This window comes from Colletotrichum godetiae (assembly GCF_030913485.1).
Source record: "Colletotrichum godetiae strain CBS 193.32 chromosome Unknown BDP55scaffold_1, whole genome shotgun sequence".
Lineage (NCBI taxonomy): Eukaryota > Fungi > Ascomycota > Sordariomycetes > Glomerellales > Glomerellaceae > Colletotrichum > Colletotrichum godetiae.
Window position 1 is genome coordinate 172790 of NW_026851249.1, and position 15459 is coordinate 188248.

At 54.1% G+C, this 15459-nt stretch overlaps 4 protein-coding genes across 4 annotated transcripts; 2 read left to right on the plus strand and 2 right to left on the minus strand.

The window, feature by feature from the left end:
* Positions 1 to 734: 734 nt before the first annotated feature.
* Positions 735 to 1268, plus strand: BDP55DRAFT_625122 (DASH complex subunit Spc19; the record flags this gene model as incomplete). The annotated part of the gene is made up of 1 exon (XM_060571424.1): positions 735 to 1268. The coding sequence occupies one exon, from the start codon at positions 735 to 737 to the stop codon at positions 1266 to 1268; it is 534 nt and encodes a 177-aa protein (XP_060436609.1).
* A 369-nt stretch (positions 1269 to 1637) lies between these two features.
* On the minus strand, positions 1638 to 3020 carry BDP55DRAFT_639768 (uncharacterized protein). The gene is made up of 2 exons (XM_060573278.1): positions 2640 to 3020; positions 1638 to 2587 (listed from the first exon to the last, which is right to left on the minus strand). The coding sequence occupies exons 1-2, from the start codon at positions 2829 to 2831 to the stop codon at positions 2096 to 2098; spliced, it is 684 nt and encodes a 227-aa protein (XP_060436610.1). The 5' UTR covers positions 2832 to 3020; the 3' UTR covers positions 1638 to 2095.
* A 7062-nt stretch (positions 3021 to 10082) lies between these two features.
* Positions 10083 to 10978, minus strand: BDP55DRAFT_2308 (nuclear distribution protein). The gene is made up of 2 exons (XM_060566149.1): positions 10667 to 10978; positions 10083 to 10599 (listed from the first exon to the last, which is right to left on the minus strand). The coding sequence occupies exons 1-2, from the start codon at positions 10872 to 10874 to the stop codon at positions 10196 to 10198; spliced, it is 612 nt and encodes a 203-aa protein (XP_060436611.1). The 5' UTR covers positions 10875 to 10978; the 3' UTR covers positions 10083 to 10195.
* Positions 10979 to 13372: 2394 nt separating this feature from the next.
* On the plus strand, positions 13373 to 15145 carry BDP55DRAFT_688880 (transmembrane amino acid transporter; the record flags this gene model as incomplete). The annotated part of the gene is made up of 5 exons (XM_060576682.1): positions 13373 to 13380; positions 13471 to 13547; positions 13626 to 14209; positions 14261 to 14420; positions 14472 to 15145. The coding sequence occupies 5 exons, from the start codon at positions 13373 to 13375 to the stop codon at positions 15143 to 15145; spliced, it is 1503 nt and encodes a 500-aa protein (XP_060436612.1).
* Positions 15146 to 15459: the final 314 nt, after the last annotated feature.

Genomic DNA, 15459 nt, shown 5'->3' on the forward strand with positions numbered 1-15459 from the left:
TTTTTTGGGCCACTCTAATACTTGCCTGTGTAAGTCATATTGTACGACATGTGATTCTTCTAGCAAGGACGAATGGTAACGCGCCTAAATGTGCAATTCCGGCGTTTAGGAAGGACCTGTCCACGCGTAGTACGCTATGCTCCTGCCTTGCATTTTCACCAATACCCACGTGGAAGTCGCGCTTTGCTTTGATCACACACGCCCATCACCATTTAATGCATTGCCGCTTTCTGTGTATAAAGCAGACTATAACCAGGCTATCTGAAGCCTTGACGTTTCTACCCCAGGATTCCAAGCCATTCATCTCTCGTACCTGGCCATATCCAAGTGCCAAGAGGTTGTGAATAGTGCCCTGACACCGAATTTCACCGAGCCGGGGCTGAATGGCCCGTGCGCAGTTCCCCAGTCGGTACGTTTTCGCCCGTTCCTGAGTTAGCGGGGCCGTAGGTAAACAATCGAAGCCCGACTTTGTCCATCCCCTCCAAGTTAAGCCTCCCAAAACAACCAATTCGACCATCGACGATACAACCAACAACACTCCTGTCGCCGCACTACCCCCTCTGCAACTTTCCTTCTTCGTGACAGCGAGGCAGCGACCCTGACCTAGTCGTACGGATCCCCATCATCGGACCAGTCCATATCACCGACCACACCGCAAGACAAATCTGGGTGGTAAACAAAACCACCCCCCACCAACAAACCTCAACTACAACCACTACACACGTCAAACAACAATGTCGCAGAATGCAGCAACATACGCAGACTGTGTAACCTCCCTCCGCACCTCCCTAACCTTTCTCCAAAACTCCGTATCCACCCTCGACACGGGCGTCTCCGACCTCCCCCGCCTCGCCTCCGTCCTCCGTCCCACCCGCCACTTCGAACTCATCCCCCAACCCACCCTCGCCGCCGCCGAGGCCTCACTGCGCGACGAAATTGGCCCGCAAATCGCAAAACTGCTCGACCGCGCCGACGCGCAGATTGCGCGCCGCGAACGGCGCATCGAGACGCTGCAGGCGCGGTGTGAGCTCTTACAGGGCCGGTTGGCTGCGCCGTCGGAGGATGATGGGTATGGCGGAAAGAAGGCCAAGGGGAGGGGAGGTTTTGGTGGAAGTGGTGGAAAGAAGAAGGGGTTGAATGGGGAGAGTGCGCTGCGGGCTAGGGCTGTGAGGCAGAGGAGGGAGGGGTTGGAGTATAGTGTCGAGAGGCTCGAGTTGGAGGTACTGACAAAGGAGAGGGAGTTGAGGAAGAGGCTGGACAAGGCTTGAGAGAAGCGTGTTTGCGGTTGAGACTGCTAGATGGCACCCTGGACCGGTGGTGTGAACATGACGCGTGGCTGTGAGTCACTTGATCGGTTACCGGCTGGGAGTGGTTGGGGAGGAGGAGCGCGGATGGAGATTATTATGATACCCTGCGACGGATAACGAAGAAATCATTTTATCGATGCGCAACTTATCGGGCGATGATGATACAGCCAGCACCAGCGATGGCAACCTTCGTTTTAACCCTGAAATGCCCGTATCACGTTAAGTTCCATGGTGGACTGGATTCATGTGGACTTCAATCGTGGCTGTATGGAAATAATTCACGGAACATTGGGCTTCTAAAGTCCACACGTAGCTGAACTCATCTAAACCACTCTCGAAGATGCCAGGACGAAGTGTGAATATATGCAATGCCATTTGTAAAACAGCAGGGGAACACCAACATGCATGGGTATCCCACCTGCGAGCTACCATAGCTATCCGAATGACCGACCCGTTGCTCGTGAAAACCGCCCCAGAAGACACAACAAGAAAACACACAATCCCTCTGCTCGAGCGACAATGGCAACATACACTAGCAGTAATAGGGAGAAGGCCTACACACGATGGTGGGCGGATAGAAGTAGAAACAACAGGTCGAAGAAAAAAGTGAAGCCGTTTCGGCGGATATACGTGTGCCGCCTGTGGCTCAAAAGAGGCGGCGATGGTTTTATCCCGGACAAGAGACCTTAATGTACTCCAACAAGCATTTTGAGCGCGAAACCATTCCATGTCCCATATGGTCATTTTTTGCTCCCATCTCCAACGGCGAAATGAAAATCATGAGCTCATTATAACAGGATCAGGTAGTTGCTTGGCGCGATACCCGTCTCGCCCGTCTCCTTGCGTGCCTGCCACCACCTTCCACTCACGTCGCTAACCTCCAGAATCTCGTGCTTTGAGAAGGAGATCTCGTTCGCGTCGTCAGGGTTGGCCTCGTAGCTATAGATGGCCTTCGCGCGGTAGGGGTATTCGGTGGGGGGCACCACTTCTTGGTCAAGACCAGGAGGCTTCGCGGCCGGTGGCGCCGCGTTGAACGTCGGGGCTACGCCGGAGTTGCGAGTTTGTGTTGTAGGAATACCCTGGACGGGGGATGGGTTCTCGAAGCCATTGAGCTGCGCCGAAGTGTACATCTGGGGAGGCTGAACCGAGGTTGAGGTTTCGGGTCGGCCACCGCCGTACATCATCTGTCGGTTTCCGGACTCCTTTTGGAGCGCAAAGGAATCAAGGTAGGCGCGCGGCTTGGCTGAGGGGGCGGAGCCGAAGTAGAAGATCCAGACAATCTGCAGTCGCAATGTCAGCATATGGCCCTCAATTGAGTGGCGGAGAACATACGGTGACCATGGCCATGAGAATGAAGCCAGCACCAGCAGCTTGGCGAGCCCCGTTGGATGAGTAAATGAGGGAGTGAATAGTCAATGAGTTCAGGGCCAGAGCTGCACCCAGGTATCCCGTAAGGGCGACGTGGTAAGTTTGCGCTGTGTCGGAAGCCACAACGACGAAAACTCCTGCGATAAGGAAGAACATGTAGACGACGGTCCACCATGCGAATGGCGGGAAGGAGCCGGAGCTATTTGTGACCTGTGTTGTCGCGATGATGGAGCTGATGAAAGCGATTATCCATGCTAGCTAAAGGGGCTGTTAGTACAAGCATTGACGACAGAGCAACCGGACGAGAGGAGCCGGGGATTCGTAAGACGCTCTCGAATGTCGACGTACCATGGAGATGGAGACTGTAGCCAGGGCGAAGGGATCACCAATGATGTTCCCCAGATTAATGCCCTTCCTCCCGTACTGAACCCTTGATTGTTCCATTTTGCGCAATGATGGTGAATGCAGAGAGCCGTAGGATGGCATAGAGAATGATGTGCGGGTTCGTCGGGCGAATATTCAATTGCCTCGGTGCAAATTTCGAGAGAAAGCCTCGAAAAATGTCACGGTTGCGAATGTGAGTCGAGCGACTAGAAGACGTCGACCAGTCGAACAATCGAAGCAGACGGATTGTTCGGTAAAATGGGCGAAGCGGTGCTAATCCAATGGTGGGTACGTAATTCGAATGCCGCGAGGGGGTTGTCGTGGCTGGAATGCAAGACCTCGGGGGACTGGGGTGGAAAGGAGTGACTGGTGGTTGGGCTGTCGGCCAAAATAGAAAAAGGGCGCTGAAGAGGTTGTTGTGACGGGTGCGCTGTGTGCTGTTCAGTGCGCGAGGTAGCGTGTGCGCTGTACTGAGCTGAGATGAGCTGAGCGTTGGATTTGACGCGGCTAAGGTAGGCGGCGAAGGAGGGCGCTCGAATGAACGATGCGGCGGGCAGGAATCGGTTTGTCGAAAGCGAGTCGATCGTTTCAGAGGGTTGTCCAGCAAGGCAGCCTCTTTTCTGGGAGAAGAAAAAGAGAATGATAAGTCGGAATCCGTGAGCAATTCAAAGACAGGAGCGATGAAGCGAATCGAAGACGGCGATGAATTGCTGTCGATCAGGAGAAGAGAGGGAGAACCGAAGGTCCAGAGTCGAAGGAGCGAGGAGGAATCGGAAGAAAAGGATGTAAAGGATTAGAGAAAACAACAGTGGAAGACGAAATCGGTGTCGAGTCGAAAGTCGAAGGAGAGACTGAAGGTGGGCTGTGTCGGGAGACGGACGACAGTTGTAGGAACAGGAACAGCAGGCTTGAGCCAAGGCTGGCGGTAGAGGAGAGAAGGGGTAGGCGTCGTTGGCGGTTGACGGCGTGAAATGAAGGGCAACGACTAGCAAGATCCCGAAGAGGAAGTAGGCGGCGTGGATAGCGAGGCAGAAAAATGCCGCCGGACCAAGCAGACCAAGACCAGCCAGACCCAACTCACAGTGGTGCCGTGAGAAGAGACGCAGGCGCGAGTCTTGTGGCGTCGATTGTCGTCCTTGTTTGGCGTCTTTCTCTAGCACTTGTGTTCTCGGTCCCAACGGATGAAGGTGGTGGTGTGCCTGTTGTTGGTACGGATACAGAGAGTATCTGTACACCTCTCTCTCTGTGTTTCTCAGGCTTGTAAAGGCTTGAGTTGAGAGAGAAGGGCTAGACTACGCTGAATTGCTCGTGGCACCCCTGGATCGCGTGTTGATGTGCAAACCCGCGCCCCTATTTTTTCTTGTGGTGCCTGTCGGGTGCCGTTGCGCCCCGGCGTAAGATATGGGCTCGTTACTCGTTTGGTCTGGCGCTGCGGCTCGTGTCGTGTGTGCTTCTGCAACTGCGGCGGCGGAGGCGGCGGCGAATGTATTTGTTATTATTCTTCGGCTGACGACCCTCTCTCGCGCTGTGTTGTTGATTATCCAGTTCCTTTGACCCAACGAACAGTCAATTCCCAGTTCCTTGACTCTCTGGTTTGATCAGGTGGTCGACAGCGGGCAGCAACGGGGGGAACCGTTTTTGTCGCAGAAAAGGGTTGAAAGGGATGAGAGGAATGGCCGGTGGGGTGGGAAGAATGGAAATAAAAGAGGACAGGGCAGGCTGCGGCGAAAGAGTGGGAGACTGGTACTCTGACAGACAACCTGACTGAAGCGCAGATAAGATGCAAGGGTTGTTGCTGCAGGTTCTCAGGCTATGCTGGCTGTGCCTGCGACTTCCTGGTCTGCTGGTGCGAATACTTGACGTGGGAGGAGGAGTAACTGGACGGTGGACCCAGAGTCAATGAGACGCAAAACGTGGACGTGGACCAACCTCAGGGACCCGGTAAAAGGTACCTACCAACTTCGTACGGATAGAAGGTGAGGTGGAGGCAGGCGGCAGGAGAAGGAGGAGGACCCAGACCCGGAACTCAGGCACACTGCGCGGGCAGGCGGCAGGTGAAGGGCGGGAAGCGAGACGAGGGGGAACGTATGTACTTCGTACCCATGTACCTACGGATACTTCTTGCTGCGAGAGGGAAGAAGAAGCCTGAGAGGAGAGACGTGGAAGGAGTCAAGAACAGAAGTCACAGCATCCTGCGCTAATTCTAAACGATTCGTCACTGCACTGCTTGAGCCTATTCAAAGGGCACGCGGAGGGCAACGGAAATCAATTACAGGCCCTCGTCAAGTAATTGATGGCCAGTGCAGCAAATGTGCACCCGTTCGAGAACTGCCCGTTGCCAATGAAATCGACCGGGCAGCGCTGTATTGCAGGCGATACGATGCAGGCGCAGACATACTCGCACACTTTCTTTTGGGTACATCCTGGAAAGGGAATCTGAGCCAACCGAACTGCACAAATGGTAGGTACGGTAATGTGAATGCGGAGTAGTCCAAGGAAAGTAAGGCAGTCCTGGATGTCTGCTTCCTGCTGTCTGTTGCATCCTACTGTGTCGAGGCTTTGTGTCGAAACTGTGCGGATGACTGCTTAGGTTCCTTCCATTCGGTACGGGGCGGCGAGGTAAGATAGGTATGTATCCCATGCCCCGTGCCTTTCCAGGCTTGACGGAAGGAACGAGTCCACCTCAGCCCATTCTAGTGGCCTGGCCAGTCGAACATCGGGGAGAGGTACTTGTCCCAAAAGAGCCGTCTGATAGACCGGTACCTGCCCACCGTGCTCATCTTGGGGGGATCTCCCGCCAAATCCCCGGTTTCCTCTATCACATCCCCAGAAACCGTTGGTCCCTGCTTGTCCATACGACTGCTGTCTGTTCCATTGTAGCCTGTCTGTCTCCTTGGGTTCTCTATTTTGTCTCGCCCCCTCCCCCCCCCCCCCCCCCCCCTGGTCTGAAAGTCGCGGCTAGCGGGTTTGAGATTTTTTTTTGACTTTCCAGTGACCTCTCGGGGTTCCTGCAAGCCATCCCACCAACAGCATTGGACGAGCCGGTGTAAATCGACAAATAATTGGTCAATGAAATCAATTACCCCTGACAGTGCCCCACTCTACTCGGATTCGAGGGACGTACCGCGGCACCTCACCTCAGCAGTTCCCTCCAATTTGGTCCAGCTCAGCCCTGACACTGCTTGCCTTACCTGAGCCTATCTATTCGTAGACGGGAGGAGCGGAGATCTTGTCAGGTCTCGTGCACTTGCTACGGGTAGGTATTTCAACCGAAAATCACAGAGTACACCACCCATCGAACAAAAATGCCAGCCAGACCGGGAATTGCTTAACGCGGCTTTGTCACCACTGTGTCTCTTCCACCGGTGTTTTGATATCCTCCATCGCCACTACGGTGTCAATCGTCTGTCGTCTCTGACGCAGGGGCACCACACCACGGCATCACTACCCGCCAGCTTCTTGTTGTTTCATCGCGACCAGTACAATGATGTACGGAGTCTCTACTGCAAGCGCGGACAGAGATCAGCGAGCGTTCACTCGATTTGGTAGGTCAGAGGAGCGACTTGGGTAGGGAGTACTGCTACCAGCGACCAATACCATAGAGCCGAGTCTCCCGATCTCAGACACCTCGACGCCCAGCTCTTGGACCCTCACATGTCTTTCGCTTGTCTTCTCCGGGGACAAGATGCCACCGACCGATGGCCCGGCTCGCCTCCGAGGCACACGCGCAGCAGCGCGCTACGGATCCAACCTTCACAGCAGTGACAGCACGGCTCCTGACAGCTGTCCGGATGGAACCTGATGATACCGTTCCGCGGTCAGAGCCGCCGTGATCGACTAGGTCAGACTTATCACTCAACCGACTGCATTCTCCTTAGATCCGTTTGACATGTAGGAACACAGGTGCTTGTCACCTTTTGCTTGCCCGCGCTTGACTCTCGAGTCTCTGAACCCGACAGCTGCCAGGCTACCTACATCTACTCCTCTGCAGGCTTCATGGCGTCTGTCCAACCAAGCTGCCGTCCAAAACCTTGTTCGGCAGCGGCCATTCGCGTGATAGTCGGTCATCCGTTGGCGTCTTTCGAGTTCTGAAACCACAGGAACCAAACAGAAGCTACTGCCACAAAGCTGTCTCGCAAGCGCCTAGTACCGACTGTCGCGACCGAACCCCGATATGTCTAGATCTCAGAACGTGGCTTCGTCTAGTGACACCAGCCTTCTTCGTCGCCTCGTGAGCGCGCCTTCTCCACTTCGAATCGATGACAGATCTCTCCCAGAAGGCGCATTAGAATCTTTGACAGTGCCCTACGATATGGTTTCTAGTCACACGCTTGTTGCACCATGGAGAAAACGTGCAAGCTTTCGGTCTAGGATAGCCGTTGCTGCCATGCAAACCGCACAGCCTGTCGCACGTTACTGACATCTTCTTGACTCGCATTCTCTTCTTTCGTCCCAACAGCCGTCTTTTACTATAATGTGTTTGCGTTTCTGGGGGAACTGCGAAGATCCTGATGATCAACTACCGTTCAAACGGCCGGAAGGCTTTTTGGCTGAGCAACCGCATCTTGCCGAACGAAGGTGGTGTACACATCCGGCCTTCTATTTCAACCTAAAGATCCGGCTGACTAAAAACTGCGAGGTCTAGCATCGGCCTTGAGTCGGGTCGATATCGTCCACGATTTCGAATTTGAAATACCGCTAACCAAGGATTCACACAATGTCCGGACGGTCGATGGGTCTTTTTGTAGCCGTCCACTGTTGGCCCGGCTGCAATCTTGGTTCCCCTCGCAACACATCAATTGCCATTGACGCATTCGATGCTGCGCCTATGTCATGACAACTGCTGGGTTAAAGTTCTTGATATGAATGTCCGAGAGAGGCTCAGTCTACTGCTTCTACTAAACGTGCGAATATTAGTTACGCAAGTGCTCCCGGAAGGGCAACGGACGGGCATACGGATGCTATCATGGCCAAAGGAGCTGTCTAGATGAGCCGGGCCTCTCGATGAACTGGGCACACTGGCAAGATGTGGTGCGTGCAGCAAATCTCTTTTCCTTCACCTCTGATCATCAGTGGTTCATCGACGCGGCCCCATGGTGGACACCGTTCGAGCTTTGGAAGTGTTCATGCACCCGAAGGTCCCGAGACTGTTCCTGATTCAAATTCCCTGGGATCCGCCCTATTTCCAAACTGGGATTCGCCAATTCCCCCATTTCCGTGTTGGCACTACGCCAAGTCTGGAACGAGATGATATCTCGATGTCAACCACGCGAGCGGGCGGCGTGAAGAGTGTCAGATCAAAGACTAATATGATAACGCATGATTCTTCGCTGTCCAACGGCCGGATTGTCAAAGACAAGATCGACGGTTTCGAAATTCGCAATTGAACGACGAAAAAAAAAAGCAAAAAATAAAACAAAAACCAACCTCGACAGAGCTCGCGGTAGCAAATCGTCTGTTGCAACCGCACCAATGGCTAAACCATCTGTCGCACACTGTGTAGCTTAACAATTTCTCCCACAGCCCCCTTCCTCCAGCCAGCACCCCTGAGGACAACCCCTGCGTCTCTTATGAAGTCTGAACGACCACGCCTGAGTACCGGTAGGTAGGTATTCAGCAAAGACAGCCAACCGCACCTTCAGGCGAGTCTCGCTTCCAACCAGACTGGTTCCAAGGTTCTTCCCTTGAACATGCCGACGCCTCAGTGGCTTTCATTCTCTCGTGTGTGGCTTGACACGTCAGCTCCAGCAGTCGAAAAAAAACAGGGAAACGCATCTGGTGACCCGGTAGTTTGGCTGACGCGGGGTATGAAGCTTTGCCATTTCCACTATTGGTCAATTCTCAACAACAGACTCCCGACGTGTCCAGACCCCGATCTTTTGAGTCCTGTTTTCTGCCCTGCTATCTGCCAAGAGTCCTCATAGACAAGTATTCAGGAGTCAAGCTCAGATATCCATTTAGCCACCTCGGACGGACTCGAAGCTGTGCTGACACACGGGCAACTCACCTACTATCGAGAGGGGCAAGAGGGCTTGGTGCCATCACCTTTTAGTCTGTCATCCGTGCCCAGTGTTCACGGACGAGGCCCCCTGAAAGCTGCATCCGATAGCACCCAAGGAGCCAAGCTTTCCTGGTCTGGAAGATCAGGCTTCTTCCGATTCTAGCATCCAGTGTTACCTCAGCGCTCGAGCGGCCCCTCCAGCGAGATATGTTTCAAGGTCGGTTAGATATGGACACAGGAAAAATGTCACGACACGATTCATGAAGTTTTTACAGTTGGTCTTCTCGTATAAATGCCCATTTGCCACTGGTCAGAACTACACGACTTTGGGAGAAGCAGATCCAGCAACTGACAAAGGCATCGCCCGAGCGTTTGCTGAAGTTACCCCCAAGTCTAATTCAGCCCTCTCTTCAACGTACCAAGTTTACCATGTCTGGCCCCCAGTCCTGGGACAAAGTCTGACAAACCTGTTTCTGAAACGCGGAGAGGGGAGATCCCGCCACTGCTAGGCCAGCACTCTGTGAGTCTGCACTCTGCTCTCCCCGACCCAAACACTGAGCCTACGCAATCGGGACTTTGACCCAATCATGTTGCATTCTCCAGAGTAGCTTTCTGCGTCTGCGTTGCGGTTCGGGCGGCCGAGACCAAGCTTTTCGGGGTCATCCGAGCACATGCCTGAGGTGATGTCTTCTGCAGGTCGGACCGGGAGCATCCCGTTGCAAACTGCATAGTCAACAGAACTTCCTATCTGTTTGTCTTGCGGTCTTTGGACGAAGAAAGCTTTCCGCCGGACGTGTACTATAAACCTGTGCCCGGCTTTCGAATTCTCACGTGATGGAGTGGTATTGCGAGGAAAATTGTGACTAATGCTGGTCCAGCTGGGCTGCTGTCGTGGCCGTCGGGGTGGCATTCAGACAAGGTGACTCTTTCGTTTCATGCAAGCCGGCAGATGGCCTGATCTCGGTCTTGGGTAGGTGGGCAGGTCGTACCAAGCGGTTCCAGGGCATAAGCAGCATTTCAAGTATATGCGGGACCCTGTGCGAGTGAACGTCCACCGGCACACGTCTGGGCATGCTGATTACCTTTTAGGCCATTGTTGGAAATTGATATGGTGTCACACCTCCGGGGTGGGGTATCAAAGGGCGGCCGCGGCCTCCTTCTCCCGTTCGGCTCTCCGGACCCGGCGCTCAACCATCTCCACCCGGCCCTCGACGTCTGCGACGAAATCGGAGACGCCTAAGACGCCTTGCTGGTACCATGCCTGGAGGACATCCTCGCTCCGGGCGCGCAGCTCGGCCATCTCGGCTTCCTGGGCGATCTGCGTCGCTTCAATGCCGCGCAGTCTGGGCATGAGGGAGGCGAGGGCTGCGCTCTGCGATGATTCGGGGATGGGGCAGTCGTTTACGGAGGTCAGGGACGAGGCTGTTGCCGGGAAGGCGGCGGCGGAGGCGAGAACGGTTGCTTGGATTGCTTCTGGGGCGAGGTGGATGGGCGGCTCCGAGGGCGGTGGGGTTTGGAAGAGGGTTGGGTGGAGGTTGTCTGCAGATGGTTGGGTTAGTCGTGCTCGTGAGACAGAGTTTGGCAGAGCGTGCATTGGTGGACGTACAAATTTTCATCAGTTCGCCGTATACGCGGATGCGGGAGAGGAGATGGTTGAAGCGGCGCTCGAGATCTTCTAGGGTATCGACTGCTGGATCTGTTTGGGAGGAGTGTGAGGGGGCCGTAGGGCCGTAGAGGAGGTGCTCGATGCGTAGTAGACGCGATTCAAGGAGGGATATCGTCGAGAGCGTCGTCTTATCGAGGGATGTGTCCATGATTACGGAGGGTATCGCGCGTTGTGTCGCGTCTCACGTCGGTCGTTCGGGGAAACTGAGTTGTCGGGCAGGTCAAGGAAGTGGATTCCTCTGCGCGCCCAGCGGGGAGATGTCTAGCGCAAGAGCCGTTGGTAATCGTCGGTAGTCAGGAAGTTCTCGTATTTGGGAGGTGAGTCGAAACAAGCAAGCAATTCCCCGAGAGTTGATCGTCACGGTTGTGATTTAGCGTGGTAAGGCTGCAAGGTAAAGAAAGTGTTCAGTGGCTGAAGCTCTCTTGAGATCTCGAGGTTGAGAGTCAGTGTGGCCAGCTGCCCGGAGAAGTGTGGCTTGTGACCGACCCACCGGACCAGACTTGTAAGACATGCGATTAGATAAGAGAATTGCCGATCGAGCCAGCCAATGGAATGAATTGGTCTCGGGCGCATTGAGACTCATTTCCGTCGATGTCTCTCTAATTACAAAGTCATTATTCTTCACATATCTTCGTCTTCTAACTATATTTGGTTTTCTTCGGGGGAAGACGATGAAAGGGAGAAGCAAAAGCAACTTTTGTCCTACAAATCTTAGGTAAGTTGAGGCACATCAAAATCAACGACATCGAACGGTATGTGAGGGTTGCCTGTGGTCTCGTGCCCCCCAAACTCCCGTCGCAACTCTACGCCGGCCCCTGCGCCAAGCTCAGAGTGAGGCAAGTGTCAGCGGGTGAGCGGGCTGGGGGAACGCTAAGGTAAGGACCTGCTGGCATTCTGCTGCTTGGTGCAGTGGTGCCTTGCCTTGTTCTGCGCGGGCCGGCGTTGGCCGCTGACGGACATTTCGGAACGTGCCAATGCCTCGTGGCCCTGGCCAAGTTGCGTACGGGTACCGAAGGTCCATCGCGGTCTGGGCAATACGTAAGAATTGCTAAACTGCCAGATGCTTTGCGGCTTGCCCCGTCAAGTTCCAGTTGCAGGTCTCCGGTTTTCTTACCTAAGAGCACCTGGGAGGTAATGCTGTGTAACAAGAACCAATGACATTGGACAGCTCTTGCTCGGCGGTAGCAAACACTCTCGTCAGTCGTCATTTACTTCCCTGACAAACTTCCACTTGCTGCTCCAACATCCATCCACCATTGACCACGCAAGACGCAAGGTACCACCACCTCACGACACCCTGTGCCTGCTCATTTTACCCGCCCCGAGTCCCCCGACCAGGCCCTGTCATCCTGATACCACCTCACTTTCTGGAGCTGCCCGCCGCCTGTCCATAATTAATACCTTTAAACTTCTCGGTTATTCAGCGGGAACCCTCGTCCCTCCTGTTGCTCCCTCTCTCTAAGCTCTCTGCCGTTCAGCGTGTACATTGTACCCGGGGGGGCTGAAGTGGTTTACGTCTTTTTCCCAATTGTACACGTATACACCTTACCCACGCACCGGGGAGGAGAAAAGACCTGGCCATCGCATCGCACATTGTCGTGTGATCTATCCGTCCGTCCTGCGACTTCTGTCCTGCGACTTTGCGACCGAGACGACCTTCGACACCTTGGACGTGCCGTCGTGACTCGTTTCGTCGCCGCCTTCAGAAAAAGGGCACTCAGAGATCGACAGACAAAAGGAGCTGGCCGGTATTGGCCACCCGTCCACCGTCCGTCCCAGCGCGCCCTTCCCAGCCCGGCGGCCCCATTCAGCCAGGCGTCAGCCGCCGCAGAAACAGAACCTTGAATTACTCGGTCGCTACACCCCGAACCGAAGCCTGCGAGGTCTGTCCTAGCAGGGGCGACCACCTTTCCTCGATTGATTTCGAGAGATTCCTCCAAAAGCACGTCACAGTTGCCCTGCGCAAACTCTCCGCCGGCCATTCGTCGCAACGTCACGCCTTTTCCCTACGCCTTCTCCGCCTTGACTGGGAGTGTGTGTGGGTGGGTGCGCCGACTCGAACACCACTGACGAGTAACGACCGACCAGGTGCTGCAGCCGCAAGCCGTAACCGCAAATCGCAGTCGCATCCCAAACGCCGCGAAGCCGAGAAACGCCGCATTTCTTTTCCCCTTCTGATCAACGACGACCAGCTGCTTTCTTTTGACCTCTCTTGTTACTCTTACGCATTCGGCTTCTGCTCGATAATCATCAACAAACCAACTACACATCTCTCTCAAACTCACGATTTGTGACTGTATTCTGTGACTTTGGGTCGCAGTTGTGGACACTTCGTTCTACTTCCCCAATCCGGCAACTTCTTACGGACTCTTTTTATTTTTATTTTTTGGTTATTCTTATCAGACCTCCGCTTTTGCGATTGCGCTTGCGACTACTATTACCAACCACTTGAACGAGAGAGAGCGCAGCGACGCATTCTGGCGACGAAAGCGAACAACGACCAACAAACCGACTACCGACTGACCAAGACGACGACGACACCGACGGCGATCGATAATTACGAAACGGGCGAGCAATACTATGACGAATTACTCTAGCATTACTGATGGGAACGCAAATTCAATTGCGTCTGGAAGCTCCGGCGAAATGTCACGGTATGCCGAACTCCCGATCCTCCCCGCAGAAGGCGCATACAATCAGATGATGGAAGAGAGCTCTGCTGACGTGTGGAATACAACTTGCAGACAACGCCGAAGAAACACCAAGGAGGGGGGAGGCCAGGCCTCGATGCTGAGTAGCGTCATCAACCTGCTGAATACAAGTACGTGCTGTCGTAAATTCCCACGAGATGTCACAAGAGTGCGGGGCAAGATGGAGAGCTGACGAATCGTGGCTACAGTCGTTGGCGCGGGGACGTTGGCAATGCCATCAGTGGTGTCACACATGGGCTGTATGCTCGGTGTGTTGATGATTATGTGGTCTGGACTCACGGCTGCCTTTGGCCTGTATCTTCAGTCTCGCTGCGCACGCTACCTCGATCGAGGGACATCGTCCTTCTTCGCCATTTCCAAGATTACGTACCCGAACGCCGCCATCATCTTTGACACTGCCATTGCGATTAAGTGCTTCGGTGTCGGCGTATCCTACATGATCATCATCGGCGACTTGATGCCAAAGGTGTTTATCGGCTTATTCGCGAGTGCCGTGGCGGAGAACCCGTATCTCGGCGAGAGGAACTTCTGGATTACTGCTTTCATGCTGGTCATTATCCCTCTCAGCTTTTTGAAGAAGCTCGACTCGCTCAAGTACACCAGCATCGTTGCTCTGGTCTCCATCGGCTACCTCGTCATTCTCGTCATCTATCACTTTTCAACAGACCGGCTCAAGGACATGAGCGAGATTCGAGTTGTTGAGCCCGAAAGCGCTGTCGCTTTTCTCAGCACGTTGCCAGTTGTTGTTTTCGCTTATACATGCCACCAAAACGTAAGTTGAATTCGGTCAGTACTCGGGGACTTTGGCTCATCCAGTGAACAGATGTTTGCCATCTTGAATGAGATTAAGGACAACTCTCCTGGCAGCGTTATTGGAGTTGTTGGCACTAGCATCGGCACTGCTGCCTCGATTTACACTGTTGTCGCCATCACTGGGTACCTCACTTTCGGCAACGCTGTCAAGGGCAACATTGTCATGATGTGTAAGTGAGCCTGGGAGAATAACTTGCCCGGACCTGGCTGACGTCTTTCAGATTCTGCGACTGCCGCTTCGTATATCGGCCAGCTTGCTATAGTTGTGCTCGTCACCTTTTCCGTACCTCTGCAGGTCCACCCCTGTCGTGCCTCCGTCGATGCTATCCTCAAGTGGCGACCCAACCGTGCTTCAAACGCCAACGGCCGGTCTAACTCTCCGGGCGGACGTCCGCTGCTGCCCTCGTCGGCTTCTGTGCGCTCTGACCACGGATCTAGCTCCGCCATGGGCGAGACTCGATTCGCCATCCTGACCTCGGTCATTCTCGTTCTTTCCTATGTAACCGCTCTCTCAGTTCACAGTCTCGAGAGAGTCTTGGCCTACGTTGGAAGCACCGGCTCAACTAGCATTAGCTTCATTCTTCCAGGCCTGTTCTACTACAAGATTAGCGATCCTGATAGCATCCATCAGCAACGTCTTCACAAGGAGGACGACGACGCCGATGCTCCCGTTGACGAAGAGGATGCGGATCCTATGGCTACTAGCATCGCTAGTCTCGTTAGCATCGCTAGTCACGTTGCGGATCCTCGCCAGTGGAAACGCAAGTGGCGTTGGGACCTCGAACACATTGAGCAAGACGCTCTCCGCAAGATGGCTCTGGCCCTCGCCATCTACGGCGTATGTGTCATGGTGGTCTGTCTCTTTATGAACGTTGTGTTCCACGCATCTCACTAATTGCGACTACTTTTATCCTCCATGAAGATGCAGGTTAGAGGAAGATTTGTTTCATTGGGGCGATGATGCAGTTATATTTACTACACGGCCGCTTGGGATAGACATACGGCGACGTCACAAAAGTCCCACGGGCAGCGTCGCGCATTTTCGGAGTTGGATGGCTTGCTTCTCTTCTGATTCTTGGGGGATTTCTTTTGTTTTCTTCGTGTACCCCTTACCAGCGTGGTGGCTGCATGTCAGGGGCGTTGGTTACGTCCAGCATTAGTCTTTTTCGTTTCTTTCTTCATCAACTTTTGGTCTAGAATCAGTTCTAC